General features: G+C 39.8%; 1 protein-coding gene across 3 annotated transcripts in view; it reads left to right on the forward strand.

Annotated features, from left to right (window-relative positions):
* PAAF1 (proteasomal ATPase associated factor 1) overlaps positions 1–26,975 on the forward strand; it is a 62,394-nt gene that overhangs the window by 11,855 nt on the left and 23,564 nt on the right. For all 3 annotated transcript variants that reach the window (XR_007478694.1, XR_007478693.1, XM_004279779.3), the window contains exons 5-10: positions 5,073–5,171; positions 5,794–5,944; positions 13,224–13,418; positions 18,273–18,364; positions 19,492–19,607; positions 21,156–21,238. Coding sequence is in view for 1 of the 3 variants with exons in the window: in XM_004279779.3 (XP_004279827.1) it covers positions 5,073–5,171; positions 5,794–5,944; positions 13,224–13,418; positions 18,273–18,364; positions 19,492–19,607; positions 21,156–21,238 (736 nt within the window). In the remaining 2 variants the exon portion in view is untranslated. The remainder of the gene's footprint in view (positions 1–5,072; positions 5,172–5,793; positions 5,945–13,223; positions 13,419–18,272; positions 18,365–19,491; positions 19,608–21,155; positions 21,239–26,975) is intronic.

A 26,975-nucleotide genomic window follows, 5' to 3' on the forward strand; every position in this document is an offset into this window, starting at 1 on the left:
ATGTTCCTATTACTATTTTCTTAATTGTTTTGGGTTTGTTATTGTAGGTCTTTTCCTTCTCTTGTGTTTCCTGCCTAGAGAAGTTCCTTTAGCATTTGTTGTAGAGCTGGTTTGGTGGTGCTGAATTCTCTTAGCCTTTGCTTGTCTCTAAAGGTTTTAATTTCTCTGTCGAATCTGAATGAGATCCTTGCTGGGTAGAGTAATCTTGGTTGTAGGTCTTTCCCTTTCATCACTTTAAATATGTCCTGCCACTCCCTTCTGGCTTGCAGAGTTTCTGCTGAAAGATCAGCTGTTCACCTTATGGGTATTCCCTTGTATGTTATTTGTTGTTTTTCCCTTGCTCCTTTTAATATTTTTTCTTTGTATTTAATTTTTTGATAGTTTAGTTAATATGTGTCTTGGCATGTTTCTCCTTGGATTTATCCTGTATGGGACTCTGTACTTCCTGGACCTGATTGACTATTTCCTTTCCCATATTAGGGAAGTTTTCAACTATAATCTCTTCAAATATTTTCTCAGTCCCTTTCTTTTTCTCTTCTTCTTCTGAGACCCCTGTAATTCGAATGTTGGTGCGTTTAATGTTGTCCCAGACTGTCCTCAATTCTTTTCATTTTTCTTTATTTTGCTCTGCAGTAGTTTTTTCCACTATTTTATCTTCCAGGTCACTTATCCATTCTTCTGCTTCAGTTATTCTGCTGTTGATTCCTTCTAGAGAATTTTTTTTTAATTTATTTATTTTACTTATTTTTATTTTTTGACTGTGTTGGCTCTTTGTTGCTGCTCGCGGCTTTCTCTAGTTGTGTCAAGTGGGGGCTACTCTTCATTGTGGTGCACTGGCTTCTCATTGTGGTGGCTTCTCTTGTTGCAGAGCACGGGCTCTAGGTGTGTGGGCTTCAGTAGTTGTGGCTTGCAGGCTTCAGTAGTTGTGATTCGTGAGCTATAGAGCACAGACTCAGTAGTTGTGGCACATGGACTTGGTAGCTCCATGGCATGTGGGATCTTCTCCGGACCAGGGCTCGAACCGATGTCCCCTGCATTGGCAGGCAGATTCTTAACCACTGCGCCACCAGGGAAGCCCCCTTATAGAGAATTTTTTATTTCATTTATTGTGTTGTTCATCATTGTTTGTTTGCTCTGTAGTTCTTCTAGGTCCTTGTTAAACATTTCTTGTATTTTCTCCATTCTATTTCCAAGATTTTGGATCATCTTTACTATCATTACTCTGAATTCTTTTTCAGGTAGACTGCCTATTTCCTTTTCATTTGTTTGGTCTGGTGGATTTTTACCTTGCTCCTTCATCTGCTGTGCATTCCTCTGTCTTCTCATTTTGCTTAACTTACTGTGTTTGGGGTCTCCTTTTCACAGGCTGCATGTTCGTAGTTCCCGTTGATTTTGGTGTCTGCCCCCCAGTGGCTAAGGTTGGTTCAGTGGATTGTGTAGGCTTCCTGGTGGAGGGGACTGGTGCCTGTGTTCTGGTGGAAGAGGCTAGATCTTGTCTTTCTGGTGGGCAAGACCGTATCCAGTGGTGTGTTTTAGGGTGCCTGTGGCCTTATTCTGATTATAGGCAGCCTCTCTGCTAATGGGTGGAGTTGTGTTCCTGTCTTGCTAGTTGTTTGGCATAGGGTGTCCAGCACTGTAGCTTGCTGTTCGTTGAGTGGAGCTGGGTCTTAGCGTTGAGATGGAGGTCTCTGGGAGAGCTTTCGCCATTTGATATTATGTGGAGCTGGGAGGTATCTGGTTGACCAATGTCCTGAACTCGGCTCTCCCACCTCAGAGGTACAGGCCTGACACCCGGCCGGAGCACCAAAACCCTGTCAGCCACATGGCTTAGAAGAAAAGGAAGGAAAAAAAGAAAGAAAAAATAAAATAAAGTTATTAAAATAAAAAATTATTAAAAATAATAAAAAGTAATAAAAAAGGGGGAAAAAAGAAAGAAAGAATAGAGCAAGCAAACCAAAAAACAAATCCACCAATGATAACAAGCACTAAAAACTATACTAAAAAATAAAAAACAAAGCAAAAAAACCAGACAGACAGAACCCTAAGACAAATGGTAAAAGCAAAGCTATACAGACAAAATCACACAAAGAAGCATACACATACACACTCACAAAAAGAGAGAAAGGAAAAAAATATATATATCTTTTGGGAAGTCTGAGATCTTCTGCCAGCGTTCAGTAGGTGTTCTGTAGGAGTTGTTCCACATGTAGATGTATTTCTGATGTATTTGTGGGGAGGATGGTGATCTCCACATCTTACTCCTCCACCATTTTGAAGGTCTCTGAATTGTCATCTTTATCCAATATTTAGGAATGCTCCATTGATCTGTCTGTTCTTTTGCTGTAACTAAGGAATAGATCTTTAGCTTTAGACTCTGACCTAGGTTTGTATCCTGGCTCTGCTCTTTCACCTTGGGGAAATTAAACTACCTCTTAAACCTCAGATTTCTCACCAATACTTAAAGATTTTTGAGTGGATTATATGAGAGTAGTGTCTGTTACATGTCTGGCACATAATAGCTAGCTAGTCAATAAATGTTAGTTCTCTTTCCTCTTTCTCTTTAATAAAAATCTGGAGGAAGGAGACAACTGGTATGATGTATAATCTACTTTTCAGTGTTCTATCACTTTGGAAGAATAGATAGTTCAGACTTAGTTACTTTTTAGGTCTAGGAACTAGGGCCCCAAAGATATGTAACTGAGATAAATAACACAATATCCCTATCCTTTCCAGGAAGAGTATATTAACTGAGAGGGTACCAAATCATATATCAGAGTTTCTCAACCTTGGCAGTATTGACATTTTAAGCTAGATAATTCTTTTTTGTAGGGGACTGTTCTATGCACTGTAGGATGTTTAGCTGCATCCCTGGCCTGTAGCTACAAGTTGTCCATTGGACACCGCCCCCAGTTGTGACAACTAAAAATGTTTACAGACATCACCAAATGTCCCCCCAGAAACAAATTGCCCCTGGTTGACAACCACTATGATATATTGAGTTGGCCAAAAAGTTCATTTGGGTTTTGCTGTAAGATGTTATAGAAAAATCCAAACGAACTTTTTGGCCAACCCAATATAAACATAGAAGCTGAAGACCACTGGGGGAGGAAGTGGTGAACTCCTTGGGGAGTTGGGAAAACCATTTACCTTTTGAGGAGTGGGTCATTTTTAAAAAAATCATTAATTGTTCATTTATTCTATTTCTTATTCTCCCTTTCTCTTATTTGAGCTCATTATTAGGTGATTCACCCATTTATTAATCACCTACTATATTCCAGATACTCTTCTGGGCACTGGGGCTATATAGTAATGGATAGAACTGTGGTATAGAGCCTGTATTCTAGGGTGTGGGTCCAGACAGGATTTGCCAATGACTTGGATATAAGATGTGAGTAAATGAGGAGTTGGGATAATTCCAAAAATTTTGGCCTGAGAATTGGGTAAATTCTGGTGTCATTTACTTGGGGGACAATTAGTTGCATTGGTAGGGAGCAGGGGAAATAAGGGTTCTATTTTGGATATGTTAAGTTTCAGGTGTCCACTATAAAGCCAAAGCTAGATGCCTAGCAGGCAGTTGGATAGATGGTGCCTGAGTCAGGAAAGAGGTTGGGCTGTATTGCTTTAGGGATTAAATTGATTTCAGAGTGAGTAGGAAAGTGTTTAAATATGTTTTGTTTCTGGGGCCCTTGAATGGGGACAGTAGCTGGTCTCATTGATATAGGTCAGATGGCTTTACTTTCTTATCTAGTGTTGATGAGCTGCTTCATCCCTCTTCCCAAACTATTATTAGGTATTTGTTAAGTAGTTACTGTGTACATAGCCTGTGATTTGTGTGAGAAAGTGCTGGACATCGTTCTGACACTTATAAAGCTCATCATGTAGTTGGGGAGCCAGAATAAAGTTGAACTTGACAGTACTGGTAGTCAGATTTAAGGCCCAGGATTAGGGTGGTAGCAGTGGTGTTGGAGAAGAAAGATAGACCTGAGAAATGTCTCCTACACTAGAATGTGAAAGCAGTATCCACCGATGAGAAGCTAGGAGCAGAATGGGATTATTATGAGGATCAAATGATTCAGTGTATTTAAAAATGTTTTATAAATGATAAAACATGATATAAATGTTAATTGTTGTCATATCCTTAAAATTAAAAGAACTGCAATTAAGTTAATGGTCCTTTTATTGAGGAACCAAAATAAAGAAGAAAAAGTCTTAGAAAGTGTTAGAGTTGACCCATATATCCTTTTAGTTTTTGCCAGACCTATTCATTATGGCTTAATTGGCATAGAGATGTAAAGTGGAAGGTTGAATAATTAAAGGCAAAGTTCCTATTTTTTTTTGTTTTTTGTTGTTGAAAGTTCCTACTTTTTAAAAATAATTTAGGTCATATTGGAATCATAGTTGCTGGGAATATGACTGTGATTATATATCTCAGTCTTACATTGCTGGAATATTTGTAACTGGGTGTTTTTTAATAAAAAGGGGATATTATGTATGCATGTATTGATTTATGAAAGAGACTTGACATTCTGATCATGGCTTATTCATGAAGTGATTCCTAATATTGAAATTGCATAAGTGAATTTGGGAATTTTTCTATTACTTATTCTGAAATACACACACAGACAGTTACGATTTTACAGAGGGAATGTAAAGTAGTAAATTGGAAGCATCTTTACTTTTCCTTGAATCCTGGTGCTTCTTGGAAATCTGTTTTTTTGTGTAAGTGGGTTCCTAAGAATTAGGAGAGGTATCTTAATTTTAAAATAAAATAGCAAAAGATAGAAACTATGGAAATGATACGGGAATAAGTATCTTTATAGCTGAAGTAGGAGATTATAGATGACTACAAGAATAGTTTCTTGTTTCGAGAAATAAAGGGTTTTGGCTCCAGCCTTGTTGGGAGATCGGTGATGATAACTCAGCCTTCATATGAAACACATGTCCTTTGTGTTGGGAAGCACAGGCTTGAAGAAGTCTTAGAGGAGTGTGAAATGAGAGAGGTTTATAACATATTTCAAGGGAAGAAGAGAATTTCGTTATTTGTAACACTGGTTGTTTTGTCGTTTAAACAGATAACATGCCTGGACATTTCCAGTGGAGGAGGCCTTGGTGTGTCTTCTAGTACCGATGGGAGCATGAAGATCTGGCAGGCTTCCAATGGAGAGCTCAGAGTAAAGGCTTTGGGTACACTTTTAGGGTGGTCTGAGAAACCTTAGACTGGGCCATGGAAAGAAGAGTGGCCCATTCAGAAAATGTAGGAACACTGCACTTCAATTGATCTTTGTTCTTCCATTTGTTAATCTGAGAACCATGCTCAAGTTTGGTGATTTGCCAGAACAAATTGGGGCTGGAACAGTGGAAGAGCCAGGCTAGTGAATGTCTGTGAGTGGATGGTATGAACTGCCTTCAGTGACCCATTTCTAAGACAGAGTAGCTAGGCTGTTACACTGAGTGTATGGCTGAGCCCCCCAACCTGTACAGAGGATTTTAAGAAAAGACAAGTAAAAGAGCCCTCAAGCCTCCTCAGCTCCTTATATGTAGAACTAGACTTAGGGATGGCTATGAGAGCTATGGAATTCAAATTCACATTTGCAGCCAAAGCCCAGGAAAGGGAGCCAACAGCTCTAAGAACATTACCTGGTATACAGATGAACTAAAGAGATTCTTTGGACCTCTTTTGTTTTAAAATGCAGCATGTAGATATATCATTTACGGAACTAAGGATATGGGAGGTAAGAGAACATCAAGGGACGGACAAGAGAACTAGCATGGAATTTTCTTTTGTTTTTCCAGAGAGTATTGGAAGGACATGTATTTGATGTGAATTGTTGCAGGTTTTTCCCATCAGGCCTTGTGGTTCTGAGTGGGGGAATGGATGCCCAGCTGAAGATCTGGTCAGCTGAAGATGCTAGCTGTGTGGTGACCTTCAAAGGTCACAAAGGAGGTATGAAGAGGGATTTCTCCTAAAGGTTTCTGTAATGATCCCCAGAAATGAATCACTAAAAAGATAGAAACAGAATCTAGTTATCCACAAAAACACAAGTAATTCATCCAACTGGCCATTTAAATGAACTGGTATTTCCCCAAGGATTAGAAATTCCTTTCCTACTCAGTCTTATTATTGCTATCTAGAATTCACTAACTTACATAGATCATTGTTTTCGACAATTGATAAGGGGAAAAAAGGCTCCATAGGAGATCATCTACTTGTGTGCTGGGAAAAAAGAGAGAGAGGTGTGCCCACTATTTCACATTAGTCCTTTGGCTGAGGTGACAGTAAAAGCTGTGTTGCAAACAGCTGCATCACCAGACATCAGATAGACCTCGGTATTGATGGTCGATTCCTGTGGATTTAAATTACAGTTCAGTTTTTTAAAATGGATTAACCACATAACCTGTTGATATCGGATTGTAGAGACAGAGTGAGAACATCTTCCCTCTGTAACTGATTGGTTGGTTTGTTGGGAAAAAAGTTAATTTAGAGATGTTTTATCCTAATTTGGAATGTTTAAAAAAAATGGTAAATATGTCATTCTTATTTTTACAAGTTTGGATTTTTTTTTTTTTTTTCGGGTACGCGGGCCTCTCACTGTTGTGGCCTCTCCCGTTGTGGAGCACAGGCTCCAGACGCGCAGGCTCAGCGGCCATGGCTCACGGGCCCAGCCGCTCCACGGCATGTGGGATCCTCCTGGACCTGGGCACGAACCCGTCTCCCCGTCAGGTGGACTCTCAACCACTGCGCCACCAGGGAAGCCCCAAGTTTGGATATTTTTGAAAATGTAATAACATCCTCAAATAATTTCTTACCTTGATCACTCCTTTGGGACCATAATACACATCATCTACACCACTCATTTGGGAATTTATTATGTATTTGCCCTATACTTATGGTATTTAACCCAGTGTTTTTGCCTTGTCTACCTGACTATATTATAAATAGCTTGTGTGTAGAGTTGATTTTTTTAAGTTTTAGTATTTCTTTACAATGGTTTGTCAGATTACATACAGATCATCTAGCAAACACACATGTTAACCTTAGCAAATAAATGGGTTTTCTTCTGAAACTTAAGTACATGGGTGCATTGAAAGGGAGTAGAAGGGATATATAGAGCCTTCTTCACGTTCAGTCCAAAGAACTGACAGGTCTGAGGAGTCAAAGCAGCCTGCACTGTTGGGGAATCCAAGAGCCAAAGGAGTCTAGAAGAACACTGAGGGATTCACCTTAGATCTGGCCACCTTGAAGATGCAAGGCATGGGGGACCTTTCCAGTGAACAAGGCATAGCTCTGCATGTTGAACTTAAGAAGATGCATATTTAACATCTGTGCACACTTAACTTCAGAATACCTTTGGATTACTATAGTTATTGACTGTGCCCTCCACATGAATCCTAAGTCTCTCAGTGTTCTTCAGTTCTCCTTAAGAATCCATGTGTGTCACTTAGCTTAGGTTGAACTCTAGAGTGTTTGTTGATCTGATTTAAGCTTTTATTCATATAGTTGTTCCATTCTTTTGGCCTTGTGAGAAAGTTCTGGGGTGGGGGTAGGCGCTTCTCCAGAGTATAACACCCTTACTTTTTTTTCCTTAAGAGGGTTTGTTGTTTTTTTTTTAAATTAGATTGAACAGAAATGATAAGCTTTAGGGGAAATTGCATGAAGTCAGATCCAGGATAATGTCTGTCAGGTCTTAAATGCTTCTCTCCAGTTAATTCTATAAAGGAGCCCCGGGTTTGGGGTTGCCCATTCTTCAAAAGTATGGAGCCAAAATCAAGATTAATCTCCAATAACAGCGGCATATATGGGTCACTGTCTTTACCTAGTTGACTTCCAAGTTGCTTTGTGTGGCTCCTTTTTTACAATCTCTTTAGTTCTGAGATTTTGAAGCATTTCAATAAAAGTCATGAACCACATAAAAAACAATAAAGAATTATTATTTGCATTTGTGATCTTTAGTGTTTTCACAAGTGGTGACTAAATAAGAGAAGCAGAAGATAGTGTTGAAGTGGACATGGTCTTTTATTGCCTAGGTAAGTCTTGGCAAGCAAGACATAAAAGGAAGACTGGATTGAACATTACCTGATGCTTATTGCAAAGAATCATCTGGACACTAATAGAGCAGCTCTGTATAAAGATCTGTTATAAAGAATAACCTTTCGTTAGCTTAATTAAGTCCCTGGCTTGCTTACTGCTTCTAGTATATGGAAACATGATAGTAAGGGAGCCAGTACAGTAGAGTGGCAAAACATAGGATTTGGAGACATACAAATCTTGGTTTAAATCTTAATTCTCCCATTTAAAGTCTGGGAAGCCTTGGAAAGTTGCTTAACTTTTCTGAGCCTTAATTTCCTCATATGTAAAATGGGGATAATAGTATTAAATGAAATGGTACATATGAGGGATTTAGTATGATCCCTGGTATGTAATAAGTGCACATTGAATGCTATTATTGTTCGTAAAAAATATGACACTATACTTTAAACCCTGCCAGGGAAGTTGAACCTTGTGATGTTTTAACATACTTGTCAAATGTGAAAAGCAGAAATTATTATTTCTAATACAGTAGACATTTTTGATCTTAGTTGATATGTAATTGGTCTTTTCTAATACTTTTAGATATATATTTTATACTTATTTAAAGGATTAGTGTGTTCTTAAGCAGAGATAAGATTTTTGTAAATCTGTCTAATGAAAAGATAAACTAAAAGCAGTGTTCTATTTGTAATATATGAGTTTACTAAGTCGCTCTAAAGTGTACTTTAATCAGTTTGAAAATTTTTAATTGACCAGGCCATTTAATTAAGGTTGGTGAATTTGGAGATATATATTCATAATCTTAATTCTTTGTAATAAGCTCCAGGTCTTTCATAATCTGTGAAAACATTGAGACCAAATGAAACACCATTTCAGTTGATTGGTTGAGGTTTTTTGCTCACCAAGGTAGGAAAGATGCTTACATTTGAGAAACCAGGTTGCATTCTTTTCAAACTCTTATATGCTTTCTCTGAAATAGGATATGCTGCCTCCAAGTAATAGGTGCTTCAAGGCTCATTATTTTCTGAGATCTGAATAGAGTAAACTTGTTAAAAAACCTGCCTAGAAATATGAAATTTGCTGTTTCTTACTAATACTTATTTCAGTCATAGTTTCATCTAACATTATTATTATTTCCCAGACTTTGGCTATGATGTTTATCTGTAAATCAGCTGAATCTTTTCTTGAATGCAGATTTTTTTCATCTTGGTTTATATGTTGAGGACTTCTGTCTGTTTGATTTGGTATCTAAAGCCTTTGCAGCTCTGCTAGGTCTTAGCTATGGCTACTTCTCTTACAAAGGCATTCCTGCTCCTTTATAGCTTCTTCTTAAGGTAATTCCTCACAGATTCCTGCTCCTGTAAGGCTCCTCTTTCTTTTATTCTTGTCACCTAAGAGTAAAGAGACCCACACTAGATGCCACTATGTTGTAAGTGACATTTTATTAAAGAGGGAGTGATAGTTTTCCACTCTACTTTCATAAAAAAGGAAAACTTCCTAGATGGCAGCTCTTTACTGAGTATTAGTTGAAATTTGTACACAGTTAATACCATTCATAGCTCCCTAGCCACAGCTGTAGCATCCTGTCTTGGATACATATTTTTCAGAACCTTTTTTTTTTTTTTTTTTTTAAGTTTGCATCACTTCCATGGAACTCAGCATTTTTAAATAGTGGTTGGAACTTCCCAATAAAGACATAAACAGATCTTTGATGGCTTAGTAAGAGTTGAAGCCCCTTCCTTATGTTCCTATTGGTGATTCCTTAAGATTCTTGAAAGATCTAAGATCCTTTTCTAGCTAGAATACTCAGTGTGTTATGGAGATAGAGTGGAAAGGTGGATTTTCTAAACTCAGCGTACTTTATGATTACAAAATAATGTTGTAAATAAGAAACATAAAATAGCAACAAGATATGTTGCCTCCTTAGATCTGCTTCTGAGGGAAAGCCTACTTTTAAAAGCTTATCTAGGCTAACACAACATTGTAAAGCAACCACATTCCAATAAAAATGAATTAAAAAAACCAACATATAACCAAAAATAAATAAATATATAAAAGCTTATATATATGGCCTTTATCCAGTAGATATATAAGTACAAGGATTACATTTTATTTTTCCAACCACTGTAACCAGCTATATAAATTGTATTTAGTTTTTATTTTAAATTGGATATATTTGGAAACTTACCCTGTGAATTAGGTCCCACCTGAGAAAATCATATTTTATCAAACAGGCCCTAAATTGGCTACTTTTTAAATTTGTGGCATTTTTATGAATTCATCTTTTTTCTGAAAAAGTCTTTCAAAGTGAAATTTCCACTGAGAGTTGAGGCATGTGGTTAACTGCATGGCTCATCCATCACTTGTACCTTATATTGAGTTTTTGTAGAGTTTTTGTCAAGGTTTATATATCTGAAGTCATCTCATCTTGAGCAGAATGGGAGCAAGCCAGGGCACTGGTTTACTAAGTAACCTTTGATCAGGTACTCTTATTACTCAGCCTGCAAGTGTTTATTGGGCACCTATAATAGGATAATTAAATGGGTTTTAATAAAGCAAGTACTAGCCCTGCCTGTATCACCATAGGGCCAGACTCCCTTTCTACTCTACAGTCCTATGTTGTCACATGTATGCCCCTGAAACTCTTTATGTCCTTGACTGTCTCTACCTTTTTACAGTGGGTGCTCCTGAAGCCAGGGATCATAGAAAATAGTCAGATAAGGGGTGACAAAGGGCTTCAAAAATCATAAAATCTGTGGACATTTTGGATATTATAACACTCTGCATCTTACTTGATCTTTTTTAGCGGGTGGTCCCCTGTCGAGGTACGGTACAGGGGCCCAGGAGATGTGTATACTCAGCTTCCTGCTGGGCTCCTCTAACACTGCTCTGGCAGAAGTGGAGCACTGGCTCACGCTACCTGTCTGCAGACAGGTGAGGTAGAAGCTCAGCTTCCCCTTGACCTTGCTGACGCCTTCCTGGTAGAAGTGGGGCACCATCTTGCATCACCTCAACTTGCACTACTTCCTTTCCTCCAAAGTGGGCTTGTAAGCTCTGTTTCCTGCTGACTGACACCAGGGGATGGGTTGGGGAAAGTGGAGTGCTACTTCCCTGTCCCTTATGTTTTACCTCTTTCCCCCATTGGTGCTGGGTGAGAGTAGAGGCCCAGCTCCCTGCTGACGGTACCCTGCTGGGCCTGGTCAGCGTCGCTGTGGGGGGGGGGAATTGGAGAGCTGTCTCCTGCTTCCATGGGGGTTGAGGTAGAAATCACTCCCTGTTCAGCCCCACTGACTCTCTGGGAGAGGGGAGGTAGCAGTTTTTCTGTTGCTGTTTGAGTAAGATGGATATTGCCAAAAAGCTTTTCTGTACCGTTAGGCCACCCTTTTCTCAGTCTTCTGCCTAGAGGCAACAGACTTTTCTTGGAGTTGTTTGGTTGTTGTTTTTTGTTTTTAATTTGTGCCTTTTTTTAAAAATTAGTTCTATGTTAGAGGCTTCTGCAGTGTCCTATCTAGGATATATGGGAGGCAGTAAGGAAATCCAGGGAATTCATTGCCCTGTTGTTCTTCAAGTCCTGAGGTCCCTAGGTGGACTGCTTTCTTCTTTATATCTTTCAACCTTCTTGTGCTTGTTTGTTGTCTTATGTCCAGGTTTTTTTAGTTGTAAGGAGAGGACCTGGGAGCAATGGGACTATTCCATCTTGGCCAGATGAGGAGTCACTCCTTTTTTAAGATTAGTTCCCAGTGGAAGCAGCAGGATCTTTTAAGACAGTGATTTTCACACTGAACTGTCTAGGATGTCTACTTAATTTTTGTTTAAAAAACAGTTTTTATACGACCCAGCAATCCCACTACTGGGCATGTACCCTGAGAAACTGATAATTCACGAAGAGTCATGTTGGGCTTCCCTGGTGGCGCAGTGGTTAAGAATCCGCCTGCCAATTCAGGGGACACGGGTTCAAGCCCTGGTCTGGGAAGATCCCACATGCTGCGGAGCAACTAAGCCCATGCGCCACAACTACTGAGCCTGCGCTCTAGAGCCTGGGAGCCAAACTAATGAGTCTGCATGCTACAACTACTGAAGTCCATGTGCCTAGAGCCCATGCTCTGCAACAAGAGAAGCCACCGCAATGAGAAGCCCGTGTACCACAACGAAGAGTAGCCCCTGCTCGCCGCAACTAGAGAAAAGCCCTAGCGCGCCGCAACTAGAGAAAAGCCCTCGCGCAGCAATGAAGACCCAATGCAGCCATAAATTTAAAAAAAAAAAAAAAAAGAGTCATGTACCACAATGTTCATTGCAGCACTATTTACAATAGCCAGGACATGGAAGCAACCTAAGTGTCCATTGACAGATGAATGGATAAAGAAGATGTGGCACATATATACAATGGAATATTACTCAGCCATAAAAAAGAAGTGAAATTGAGTTATTTGTAATGAGGTGGATGGACCTAGAGTCTGTCATACAGAGTGAAGTAAATCAGAAAGAGAAAAACAAATAGCGTATGGTAACATATGGAATCTAAAAAAACAAAACATGGTTCTGAAGAACCTAGGCGCAGGACAGGAATAAAGATGTAGACGTGGAGAATGGACTTGAGGACATGGGGAGGGGGAAGGGTAAGCCGGGATGAAGTGAGAGAGTGGCATGGACATATATACACTACCAAATGTAAAATAGATAACTAGTGGGAAGCAGCCACATAGCATAGGGAGATCAGCTCGGTGCTTTGTGACCACCTAGAGGGGTGGGATAGGGATGATGGGAGGGTGATGCAAGTGGGAGGGGATATGGGGATATATGTATGTATACGTATAGCTGACTCACTTTGTTATACAGCAGAAACTAACACACGATTGTAAAGCAATTATACTCCAGTAACGATTTTTTAAAAAATTAATTAAAAAACAACAGGTTCTAAAGCCAAAATAATAACTTGAAAACCACTGCTCTAGAAAACCACATGCCACTAAAAATTAAATCCAAAGCTTCTTTTCCATGTCTGTCTCTTGCAGCTAGTCATTGGGAAACAGGGACCCTATTCTGTTTATTTCTGTTTTTCTGGCACCAGCCTGTAGTACATATCCAGTACTTGTTTGTGAAGGAATAGAGTCATTTATGCAGATATGTCTTCTCTGCCCTTGTAGTTCCTTTACTACCTACTCCATTTTAGGGTCTTTTTTTTTTCTCTTGTCAGGTATCTTGGATACAGCCATTGTTGATCGGGGGAAGAATGTGGTATCTGGTTCTCGAGATGGGACAGCACGACTTTGGGACTGTGGGCGCTCAGCCTGCTTGGGAGTCATTGCAGACTGTGGGTCTTCCATCAACGGAGTGGCTGTGGGTACTGCTGACAACTCTATAAACCTCGGCTCCCCTGAGCAGACACCCAGTGAGTTGATAACAGTATATGAATTTATTTTGTTTCCTTATATTCCTTCAGTGTTTGCCTTAGTTTCTCCTTTTCTTCCTTGTTCTCTCCTGCTCTATAGCTGGTATTTCCATTTTTACCATAAGATTAATATTTGTTGCATATCTACTATGTTTCTGTTGCTTTGGAATCTACAAAGGAAATATATGTCACAGTTATTGCATTTGAGTAAGTACAGTTTAATTTAGCAGATGAGACTAATGCCTGTAAAACAGAGAACAATAAAATTTTGGCTGAAGTAACTTAGTGATTCACTTAATGCAAATATAATGTTTTTTTGGAAGAAGAGAGTGTTTTAGGTTAGTATAGATGAGAGATGTCACAAAAGAAGTTGAACCTTGAAGGATAGATTCAAGTTGAACAGACAAGAATGGGAAGGATGGGAGAATGGGAACTAGGGCAGGGATAGAGGTAGGGGCAGTTCACATTAAAATAGTGTGGAGGTAAAATTGACTGTTGGGTAGAGATATGCTTCCTTGGGCCAGAAGTTGGCATAAGCATAGTAGGGGGAAATAGGTGAGTAGAGTGATAGCTCTGGTTGAGTCAGAATGATAAAGGTCCTAATAAGGCAGCTTGCATTCTTTTCTTATTTTCCTATGATTATAACATACTTGCTTCTCTGTTTCCATAGGACTATTTTTCTACCATCATCTCTGCTTCTCGTATTTTTTTTTTAAGAGGCTTTATTTTTTAGAGCAGTTTGGTCCACATGAAATTGAGCAGATAGAGTTCTTGTATACGTTTGCCCACATACCTGCACACCCTCCCCTGTTATCACCATCCCCCACCAGAGTGGTACTTTTGTTACAATTGATAGACCTAAACTGACACATCATTATCACTCAAAGTTCAAGGTTTAAATTAGGATTCACTCTTGATGTTGTATATTCTGTGGGTTTGGACAAATGTATAATGACATGTATTTATCATTCTAGTATCATGCAGATTTTTCACTGCCTGAAAAATCCCTTTTGCTGCACCAATTCGTCCTTTCATCCCCTATAACCTTTCGCAACTGATATTTTTACTGTCTTCATGGCTTTGCCTTTTCCAGAATGTTGCAGTTGAAATCATAAACTATGTAGCCTTCTTTCATTTAGTAATATGCATTTAAGGTTCCTGCATGTCTTTTCATGCATTGATACCTCATTTCTTTTTTTCCATTTATTTATTTATTTATTTTTAAATGTTTTTCTGGGGGGCTCTCTCTAGTTGTGGCGAGTGGGGGCTACTCTTCGTTGCGGTGCATGGCCTTCTCATTGCGGTGCATGGCCTTCTCATTGCGGTGGCTTCTCTTGTTGCAGAGCACGGGCTCTAGGTGCGCAGGCTTCAGTAGTTGTGGCGTGCGAGCTCAGTAGTTGTGGTGCACGGGCTTAGTTGCTCTGCAGCATGTGGGATCTTCCCGGACCAGGGCTCGAACCCATGTCCTCTGCATTGGCAGGTGGATTCTTATCCACTGTGCCACCAAGGAAGTCCTTGATACCTCATTGTTTTAAGCACTGAACAATATTCCATTGTTTTAATGTACCTCAGTTTATTCATTCATCTGCTGGAGGACATCTTGGTTGTTTCCAAGTTTGGACAATTATGAATAAAGCTGCTATAAATATCCCTGTGTAGGTTTTTGTGTGGATATATGTTTTCAGCTCATTTGGGTGAATTTTGCCCCTCACTGTGGACACACTGCAGGTACTCTCCTCACTCTCTTAAACTTCCCATATAGATACACTGTGGTCCAAGAATTAAAATGGTTGCGACTACCACATGTTGCCTGGCCCCTCTTTGGGAATTAATTGATTAATAGGAAGAGTATTTCCCAAAGTGTGACACATGTGCAGTGAGTGGTAAACAAGATCATTTCAGGCAGTACACATTTTTAATAGTTACATATTAATGCACACATATCTCACTTCAAACCTAAGATTTCACAGATACTACTTAAAATAAGGTTGAGTTTTTTAAAATTAGTTGGTTTAAAGTAATTTAAATGAAAATATTCTTGTTTCCTCTATTTCCTCACTTCCCACTTACTGTTCAACCCGCCCTAGGATGGTTTGTGCCCCAGCTACTTAACCAGCAGCAGCTCTTGTCGAGGTCACCAGTGACTCCATGTTGCATAATCCAGTGTTACTTCTCTGTGCTTATCCTTCCAAATTCTCAACAGGATACAACACAGTAAACTCTTCTCTTCAGGACACTTTCTTTCTTGGCTTCTGTAATACCACACTACACTGCTTTTCTCTCTATCTCATTGGCTGCTGCTTCTTAGTCTCCTTTTAAAAAAAAAACATTTATTTATTTATTTGGCTGCATTGGGTCTTAGTTGCGGCACGTGGGATCTTTTTTAGTTGCAGCATGTGGGATCTAGTTCCCTGACCAGGTTTTGAGCCCGGGCCCCCTGCATTGGGAGCGTGGAGCCTTAGCCACTGGACCACCAGGGAAGTCCCAATCTCCTTTTACATGTCTCCTTTATTCTACCTTTAAATATTGGAGGGCCCTCAGCTCTACAATTTCTCTCTTAGGTGATCTCATCAGTTCCATGACTTTAAATGTTGTATTTAAGCTGGTGATTTCCAAAAGTATATCTAAAGCATAGATCTTTCACTTGCATTTCAGACTCTATTTAGATGTCTAATAGACATCTTGAACTTATAACATGGAGTGTTTTATTTCCTCCCACCCCAAATCTGTTTTTCCCCATCTCAGTAAATGGCACCACCATCTTCTTGCTCAAGCCCAAAGCCTGAGATTCATTCAAGATCCACCCCCACCGTTCCTCTTGTCCCGCATCAGCAAAGTCTGTCATCTCTACCTTGAGAATGTTGCTCATTTTTCCACCTCACGTTCTTCCTCCAGCTCTCCCTTCCTCCTGCCAGCATCCTCATCCATTCTACCATCATCTGTTGCCTGCACTATTCTATAATCTATTCTCCTCAGAGGAACCATCATGGTCATTTAAAAAACATAAATCAAGGGACTTCCCTGGTGGTCCAGTGGGTAAGAGTCCGTGCTCCCAATGCAGGGGGCCTGGGTTTGATCCCTGGTCAGGGAACTAGATTCCACACGCATGCCACAACTAAGAGCCTGCATGCCGCAACTAAGAGTCCACTTGCCGCCACAACGATCCAGTGCAGCCAAAATAAATTAAAATTTAAAAAAAGTAAATAAATAAAAAACATAAGTCATATCACTCTCCTTTGTCTCTACTCTCCTCTAGCAGCCTCCTTTTTGTATTTTTTTGTTTGGTTGGGTTTTTTTGGCCATGTGGGATCTTAATTCCCCAACCAGAGATTGAACCTGCATCCCCTGCCATGGAAGCATGGAGTCTTAACCATTGGACTGCCAGGGAAGTCCATAGTGGCCTCCTTTTATACATATGTTTGGCCCTCCATATCCATGGGTTCCTCATTCAGAACACAATCCACAGTTGGTTGAATCTGCAGATGTGGAACCTTTCGATATGGAGGGCCAACTCTGGGGACTTGAGCATCTGCGAATCTTGGTGTCTGCGGCGGGTCCTGGAAGCAACCTTCTGTAAATACCGAGGGACAACTATGTATTAAAATCCTAACCCCTTACCATGGCTTATTACAAATGCTTACACTTTCTAACCCCTGCAGTCCTCTCCAGCCTCAAGTCACACCACCCTCTGCCAGTTCCACTGTGTCCCAGCCATAGGTCTCTGTTCTTTGAGCACAACAGACTGCCAGCCTCCCGGCTTTTGCCTTGTTCTTCCCTTAGCCTAGAATGTACCTCCCAAAACTTTTCACATGGCTGGCTTCTGTTTACCATTCATGTCTCAGTTGAAAAATAACCTCCATGAAACCTATTTAAAATTGAAGTTTAGGGCTTCCCTGGTGGTGCAATGGTTAAGAATCCGCCTGCCAATGCAGGGGACACAGGTTTGAGCCCTGGTCCGGAAAGATCCCACATGCTGCGGAGCAACTAAGCCCGTGCGCCACAACTACTGAGCCTGCGCTCTAGAGCCCGTGAGCCACAACTACTGAGGCTGCGTGCCACAACTACTGAAGCCTGCCCGTCTAGAGCCCGTGCTTTGCAACAAGAGAAGCCACAACAATGAGAAGCCCATGCGCTGCAACGAAGAGTAGCCCCCGCTCACCACAGCTAGAGAAAGCCCACGTGCAGCAACGAAGACCCAACGCAGCCAAAAATAAAATAAAAAATAAATTTAAAAATAAATAAAATTGAAGTTTAAAGTTACCTTCCCCCACTCATTTTCCCACCATCTACTCCCTTTTGGTCATATTTTCCTGTTTTATTTCCTTTGTGGAACTCATCACTGTCTGAAGATATCCTACTTGTTTATTTGCTTATTTTACTATTTCCTATTTCTACTAGAATCTAGAATCTACTACTCCTTGAGAGTAAGTACCTTGTCCCTCAGTAAATATTTGTTTAGTGAATGGATAGATCTCATTTCCTTCAGACCATAAGAGCCTTGAGGGCAGAGACTGTCTACTTTGTTCAGCCTTGTACTCCTGCTCCAAGTATGGTATCTTTCCATATTACAGATGACTTAATAATAATATTTTAAAGTTGGGTTTATTGAGATATATTTTACATGTAGTAAAAGTCATCCTTTTTAATTGCACAGTTCTGTGAGTTTTGACAAATATGTACAGTCATATAAATAATACCACAGTCAAGATATAGAACATAATAAATGTTTTTTTAATATTAATAAGTGAATCACTAACAGAATAACTCAGTAAACAGCCATCAATAGTTGTGCTTTCTGGGTACTGCCAGCTGATCAGCCTAGCCCATTATTGACATAGCTCATCTGTCATGCAGGCGAACGGGAGGTTGGAACAGAGTCGAAAATGCTGCTTTTGGCCCGAGAAGATAAGAAACTTCAGTGCTTGGGACTGCAGAGCAGACAGCCGGTAAGTGGTTCCTCTAAGACCTTTGAACTCTGGGGCAACCTGGGTCACTCTGATTCTTGGAAAGCTGTTTTGAAAACATTTCTGATTTCTCTGTATGTTCACCTTTTGAAGAAGCTGCACGAGTGAGAGGCAGTACAGTATAGTGATTAAGAGCATGGGATATGGAATAAGGGCAACATTTAAATCCTGGTTCTTCCTAATGGCTGTGACATTGGACAGGTTACTTAACCTCTCTGAGCCTCAGTTTCCTCATCACTAAACTTGTCATAGTAGGATTTACCACATAGGGTTATGTGATGAGATTAAATGTCCTACTGCTTTGTGACCTTTATCAAGTCACTTTCCCTCTGGGCCTTAGTGTGCTGTATGTAAAATGATAAGGTTCTGTAGATTCCCTTCTTCCTCTAAGGTAATGTGAAGATTTTCTGAGTAAAGGACTCATGCATTCAGGGCTCTAGATAATTAATGACCAGAATATCTTTCGTAGAAGAATTGAATTTTCTTCCTTCATTCGCTGAGGTTTTGCCAAGCAGACTCTGCTCTTAATTAAACTCTGAGTTTCTTGAGATTTTCTAAATTTCTTTCCAGCTCCTGTCATCATCACCCAGACAGCTTGAATGATTTGGTTTGGCCACAGGCTTTGTATTTTCATTTCATCTCATGACTTCAGTGTGCTGGTGATGTTTCCATTTTCAAAGTTTGTTCTGGGAACATCACTATTTTTGATCATATTGCCTTTATACTCTGAATTTCCATGCTGGCTTTTACTTCCAAAGGGAAATCAGGGGGTTTTGTTTGTTTTGTTTTCTTTTTTTAGAACTTTCAAACTTTACTGTTTGAACTAACACTAAGGAATAAATAAAAGTCTAATAGTTTGGGTTTTTTTTTTTTTCAGGTACCTGGGTGACTTGTGATTCTTTAAATTGCCACTTTGTTTCTTTCCCTTCAAAAGGTTGTCACAAGTGCCTTGAAGCAAAACTTAAATGTGTGAATTGCAAGTGTTTGTCAAATGGAGGGTTGTGCTGAAAAGAGGGTAAAGGAGACTTTTTGGTTTCAAGGATCCCATGAGTCAATGTGTTAAGGGGAAATCGTATGAAACCTGCATCTTTGTCTCCTACTTGTTCCAGGTGTTCCTCTTTATTGGCTCAGATGCCTTCAACTGCTGTAGTTTTCTTTCTGGCTTCTTGCTGTTGGCTGGGACACAGGATGGAAACATTTATCAGCTGGATGTGAGGAGTCCAAGGTGAGTCACCATTTGTTTGCATGATGCAGGTCTTCTGCAGAGTGGAAATTTTTATTGGCTTTCACAGTGATTTAGTCTGGCATACAGATGGCTATTGAATCAAGAGTATGTTTTTCCGTTTATAAAGGTTTGCCAGTGTGAATTGTCTGATTGTTCTTATTATTCCTGGAATCACATTAAAAGGTAATTTGATTCATACTGTCATGATTGTCATGATTACTTTGGAAATTAAGCTTAAATAATGAACTAACATTTCACTTACAATAATTGTGTAAAACTTTTCATTTTAAGGAGCTTAGTAATTTTCTTCATGGTATTAGATCTGGGTTGGCCTAAGAGTGATCATTTTTAGTTCAGGTAAGCCAGCTCTGATTCTTTATTTGGCTGTGATCATAACCTATCTAAAATAGGCTTTATCCTGGTCTTAAAGATATCCAAAGGGAATCCACAACCTATTTGTCCCAGGATTTAACAGTTTCTACAATTCTGTCCCTTCCTCCTTCTGTTTCCTTCCTTTGTTCAACTGATATTTATTGAATGGCTTCTGTAGGCATTGGGCTTTGTTCAGGGCAGTGAAAAACAGGAGTAAAAAATAAAAACTCTGCCTTTGAGGCATTTGGAGTCTAATAGTAAAGATGAACAAGTAAAAGACTGTTATGACGCAGTGTGATCAGTGGTCTGACAAGGCTATACACAAGAATTTGAGGAAACATCGAGAAGGAGAGGGAAGAAGGTGAGACTGCTTCTCCAAGGAAATGAGGCTTTAATTGGATCTGGTCTAGTAGAAAGTTACCAAGTAAAGAAGAGAAGGACCTGCCTTAGGTAGAATAGCATATAGAGAAGCATGAAGGCATGTAAAAGTATGGCACTTTAAGGGACCTCTGTGTAGTTTAATATGACAAGTATGTACCCTGCCGATGGAGCAATGATGAGAAGTGATGCCAGACAGGAAAACAGGAATTTGCTTAGAAAGGACTTACATACCCTCCCAAGGAGTTTGGACTTTATTCCAAGAGCAGTGAAAAAATTTCAGCTGAAGAATGACTAGCTTATACCTTTTCTTCCATAATTTAAGTTATTTTAGTTTTGTACTTGTTTTTGCCTCCATGGAGATAGGGAACCTGATTATTGTTATAAAGTCACATATATGTAATTGATTCTCACCTTCCTTTTTCATTTTACAGAGTCCTGACAATTTTAATATTTCACAATTGTCTTAATTCTGTCTATAAGTAAAACGATTAACATATTGTTAACATTGTTATCTTAAACCCTTGTCAGGAGTCCCCTAAAAACTGGAAATATCGGTGGTAACTTAGTTAATTCAGCTCAATAACATGTTTAGATTCACTCCAAGGTGGTTTTGAACAGACTACCTTGATCTACCATTCAAGGATTTTGCCAGGAAAGAAACCATATGAATGTTTAATTTCTGTCCACATTTGTCCTTTGTGCTGTTATGCAGTTAGTGCTGTATGTTGAATATAGTCAAACATTGCTTCTGAAGGAAAAAAATTGTAAAATTGCCCCATTTATTCTGAATCCTAGGGCTCCAGTACAAGTCATCCACAGATCAGGAGCACCAGTTATGTCCCTCCTGAGTTTCAGAGACGGATTCATTGCTAGTCAAGGTGGGTCCAGGGGCCAATTGAGGGAGGTGATTTTATATAGTTCAACTAAACATTGGTTTAAGTTCCTGGTCTGTGGCAGGGCTAGGCTCATAGTCCTACACGATTCTTTGGCGTACTGTACTTTTTACATAGTGTTTAATACCCTACTTGTAATTGTCTCTGCCCCCTCCAATTTGAGCTCCTTGAGAGTAATGACTGCGCTTTATTCATCGTGTTATCCCCAGCATTTAGTTCAGTGCCCACTATGTAGTCGGTGCTCAATAAACATTGTCAGAGTAAACGTACTGGCCCTTATTGCAAATCATTGAGAATTCAATAACGAATCAGTTACAGTCTCTGCTCTAAAGGAGCTCACAGTAAGACAGACAGACAGACATGTGGACATGTGATTGAATACCATTTGATAAGTACTGCAGCAGAAGACTATATGGGAACATGGGGAACAGCTAACTCGAGTGGTAGGAATGCTGCTGGGATGTCTTCATGGACTGGGTGATGTGTAATCCAATAAATATTTTACCAACTGGAGATGTAAAGATGCACATTGAAGGCCAAGGCTATAGTGTGTGCAAAGTCATAAATAAGTGAAGCGGGGCAGAAAGGAGGGATCTATCATTTATTAGGTGCCTAGCATGCAGTAGGTACTGTGTTTGATGTTTTACATGCATAGTCTGGGTAAAATGAGTACCTTGGTGTAGCCAGTACAAAATATTTAGAATGGAGTTTGGGAGTGGGGTTGGGGAAAATACATGGAAGAAGGTGTCCATTAAGGGACACTGAATCCTCATAGGAATGTGTAGGTGAGGAGGACTGGTCTATAGGCCTGAAGGGACCACCTTATGTGAGTATTTTGGTGTATCAGTTAGGATGTTTTTGGCTGTTAGTAACAGAACACCCAACTAAAATGGCTTCAGTAATTAGGAAAATGTACTACTTCACTTAAGAAGACATTCGGGTTTATGATGGCTCCACATTAGATTAATTTAGTGATTTGAAAACAAAGTCAACAGAGAGACTAAGAAAAGTTAACTCAGTATGGTATCCTGGATTGCATCCAGGACGTTAAAGACTGGTGAAATCCAAAAAATTATAAATTAAAACTGGCCGAGGGGCATATGAGAACTTTTCGAACTATCTTTGTAACTTTTCTGTAAATGTAAAATGATTCTAAAAATATTCTAAATTAAAAAAAATGAATAAAAGCTTTAACAAGGGAAAAAGAAATAATATCAAGAACCCAGCTTTGCTTCATCTTTTGGCACTCTCCTCCCTAGCATGCTGACTTTTTCCCTCAGGTTACAGCGCAGGATAGCTGCTGCAAGTCTTATCTTCCCATAACATACAAATTGTTACCCTTTTTAAGAATGAGGAACATTTCCTCAGGAGCAGCCCAGCAGACTTACTCTCCTGTGTCATTGGCCAGAATTATATAATATATGACGTGCCCAGAAGACCTAAATAGACATTTCTCCAAAGAAGACCTACAGATGGCCTACAGGCACATGGAAAGATGCTCCGCATCACTAATTATCAGAGATACAGATCAAACCCACAGTGAGGTATCACCTCACACCAGTCAGAATGGCCATCATCAGAAAGTCTACAAATAATAAATGCTGGAGAGGGTGTGGAGAAAAGGGAACCCTCCTACACTGTTGGTGGGAATGTAAATTGGTACAGCCACTATGGAGAACAGTATGGAGGTTCCTTAAAAAACTGAAAATAGGGCTTCCCTGGTGGCGCAGTGGTTGAGAGTCCGCCTGCCGATGCGGGGGACACGGGTTCGTGCCCCGGTCTGGGAAGATCCCACATGCCGCGGAGCGGATAGGCCCGTGAGCCGTGGCCGCTGAGCCTGCGCATCCAGAGCCTGTGCTCCGCAACGGGAGAGGCCACAACAGTGCGAGGCCCGCGTACCGAAAAAAAAAAAACAAAATAGAGTTGCTGTATTATCCAGCAATCCCACTCCTGGGCATGTATCTAGAAAAGACAAAAACTCTAGTTCAGAAAGATACATGCACCCCAGTGTTCATAGCAGCACTATTTACAATAGCCAAGACGTAGAAACAACCCAAGTGCCCATCAACAGACGATTGGCTTAAGAAGATGTGGTGTGTATATATGTACAATGGAATATTGCTCAGTCATTAAGAAGAATGAAATATTGCCATTTGCAGCAACATGGATGGACCTAGAGAATATTATACTAAGTGAAGTAAGTCAGAGAAAGACAAATATATGACATCACTCATATGTGAAATCTAAAAAATAATACAAATGAATCTATATACAAAACAGAAACAGACTCACAGACATTGAAAACAACAATAGGCAACCGACAGTATCCAGATTTCCATAGTCATCATCTGATATAGGTCCCCTTCATCCCTGTCAAAACTGGTGCCTTATTTCCCTAGCCCTTTGATGTCCAGACCATAGCAAAGAGTAATCAGGAAGAGATATGGGAACATATGTATATGTATAACTGATTCACTTTGTTATAAAGCAGAAACTAACACACCATTGTAAAGCAATTATACTCAAATAAAGATGTTAAAAAAAAAAAGAGTAATCAGGAATCTGTACACCTAAGTTTTCTAGCTGTCTGCACTCCCTCTCTCTCAATCTCTTTCTCCCACATGTCTGGGCATCAGTTAGTGATGCAGTGGTACTCTATATAAAACCTTAAAAAGAGTACAGCTGGCATAAGCTTGTGACAGCTTCCCTTGATGCTGCTGCCAGCACTCATGATCCTATTCTATTTTATTCCTTTTGCTGCCATACCACACTCTTCCCTTGAAATCTCTGCAGTGTGCCCTCCATCCCCATCCTTCTGTTCAAACTGCCCTCTTGAAGGCCACCAATCATGAGCCTCTTGCTAGATCCAGTGGCCTTTTATGTGTACAGTCCTCTCTTGTCCACTGGTCCCTAAGCTTCCTTGAGGACAGGTGGCACGTCTTCTTCGTCTGTGTAACCCCAGCTCTTGCACAGGACTGAAGAATCTCAGCAAATGTTTGTTGAATGAGTGAGTACATATGTTTCATCTTTCATGATTCTTAGTGGTAATGGATTCTGTTATGTTATTTCTTTCTTAAAACTATGAGGTCTTTTGACTTTGGTGATACTAATTAATCTCCTGATCATTCTCTTTCTCCAGTTACTGCTCCTTTCCCTGATTTCCCTGGTATTGTGCCTAGCATGATTCATGGTTTACTGTAGGTTCTCTTAATTTTTTGTTGATGTTGAATCCTTTTGCCCTTCCTAGTATTGTTGCCATCCCTAAACCAGAGATACTTCCTGAGTTCAGCCTTTGTCCTTCCACCTTTTCTTCTCCATGCTTCCTCAAGGACCAACTGTTCTCATGGTGTTAGCTGTTAATGATTGGAATCCATAGCTCTAGCCCTGATCTCCTACTTAGCTTTTATTTTATTGGGCAGTTGCATGATATAGAAAAAGGATAGATTTTGGATGCAAACTGACAACCTAATCAATGAATTTATATCCTCACTCCATCACTTACTATTAGATTCACCTCTATGAAATTCCTAATATATGGCCTTTTTTTTTTTTTTTGTGGTATGTGGGCCTCTCACTGTTGTGGCCTCTCCCATTGTGGAGCGCAGGCTCAACGGCCATGGCTCACGGGCCCAGCCGCTCAGCGGCATGTGGGATCCTCCCGGACCGGGGCACGAACCCGTGTCCCCTGCATTGGCAGGCGGACTCTCAACCACTGCACCACCAGGGAAGCCCTATATGGCCATTTTTGATTTATAAAAATGGCGGTTGTATATGGTTTAATCTAATAGTCCTATGACCTTTGTAAACCACTTCACTTTTCTAAGTCTCAGTTTACTTAGAGATAAAATAGGTACTCGACATAAAGTAGACATTCTATAAGTGACAGTTTCTTCTTACTCCTGTAACTACCCCTTGCCCTATAAGCCCTCCTAAAAAGTATTTCTTCTCATTATGATCCAGTGAAAAAGCACACACTCACAAAAAGTAGAATTATGCTATAGGGAAAGATATGTGGAAGTATCAAAGGAATAATAAGTGTTACAAGAGGTTGATGGGAGGAAGGTTTTACTATATGGGGTGGTTAGAAATGGCTTCCTAGAGGGAATGGGAATAGAGCTGGGGCTTATCAAGTAGATTTGTGTATAGAAACCTGAGTGCAGAATAAGAGCTATGGTAATCAGACTTTCTTATCTCCCCTGTCAATATTTCTATATGTATCTCTAAAATATATACGAATTCTCTTTTGGAAAAGATTATTTTTAATAATAATAATGCAAGAAATGATAAATTCCTCCTGTATGCTGCTGGTTGCAGTATAGATTAACAGATAAATTAAAATTGATTAACAGGTAATTTGGAAAGCAGTTTTTCAGATTTCCAAAAAGTTTCAAATGGTTAATTAATATCTTTTGATTCTTTTCCAGGGTTCTATACAAAGTCATAATCTTAATATAGAAAAAAACCTTATGCATAAAGATATTCTTTTATGCAGTATGCTCTCAACTATGTAAAATAAAAATTTACACAGAAAAGGTTGGAAAAATACATTAAAATGTGAACAGTAATTATATTTAGTGGTAGATATGGATGATTTTTTTGCTTCTGTTTCTTTACTTTTATTTTTAATTTTTTGTCTTTTTGGCTGCACCGTTCAGCATATGGGATATTAGTTCCCCAAACAGGTATTGAACCTGTGCCCCCTGCATTGGGAGTGTGGAGTCTTAACCACTGGACCACCAGGGATGTCCCTGTTTCTTTATTTTTAAAGTTTTCTTCAGTGAGCACGTGCTACTTTTATATTAAATAAAACAGGAACAAAAAAGTCACCCATTCAGCAGTTTATAGATCATTCCAAGTTTCATTTGACCATACTCTTCTGAGAAAATTAAGTTTAAAAATTAGATATACTTTTATTTTCTTGGTATAACTTTTCTCCTTTGCCTGATTTATGTGGTCAAGTTTATAGATTGAAGAATAATTTGGGAGCATAGTTGTTTTATATTTATGTATGTATGTATGTATGTATGTATGTATGTATGTATGTATGTATGGCTGTGTTGGGTCTTTGTTGCTATGCGTGGGCTTTTTCTAGTTGTGGCGAGCGGGGCCTACTCTTTGTTGCGGTGCACGGGCTTCTCATTGCAGTGGCTTCTCGTTGCAAAGCACGGGCTCTAGGCGCACAGGCTTCAGTAGTTATGGCATGCGGACTCAGTAACTGTGGCTTGTGGGCTCTAGAGCGCAGGCTCAGTAGTTGTGGTGCGTGGGCTTAGTTGCTCCACAGTGTGTGGGATCTTTGCGGACCAGGGCTCAAACCCGTGTCCCTTGCATTGGCAGGCGGTTTCTTAACCACTGAGCCATCAGGGAAGTCCCGGGAGCATAGTTTTCTTAAAGAAAACATTTATACAGGCAAATTCCCTGTTAAAAATCATTGTCTAGTATAAGTTTGCAAATATATGTATAAGCCTACAGTTGCTTGCTCTGTGCCCTTAGCAGTTATTGCTAATCAAAGACAACTCTGAGCTTGCACTTGGCCTTCAGATCCTCTCAAGGCCAGCATTTTAGGCAGTCACTGTAGGTCCTCATATTTGGCCCACATAATGAGTCCTGTCTACCATTCTGTGTCTTAGGACAATCTTCTTTAGGCTAGTGATGTACAGAAATAAACTAAAATGTTGAGGGGTTTGTTTTTTTTTTTAACTTTGCATGCAGCTTTCTCTTCAGT

This window comes from Orcinus orca, chromosome 8, assembly GCF_937001465.1.
Source record: "Orcinus orca chromosome 8, mOrcOrc1.1, whole genome shotgun sequence".
Classification (NCBI taxonomy): Eukaryota; Metazoa; Chordata; class Mammalia; order Artiodactyla; family Delphinidae; genus Orcinus; species Orcinus orca.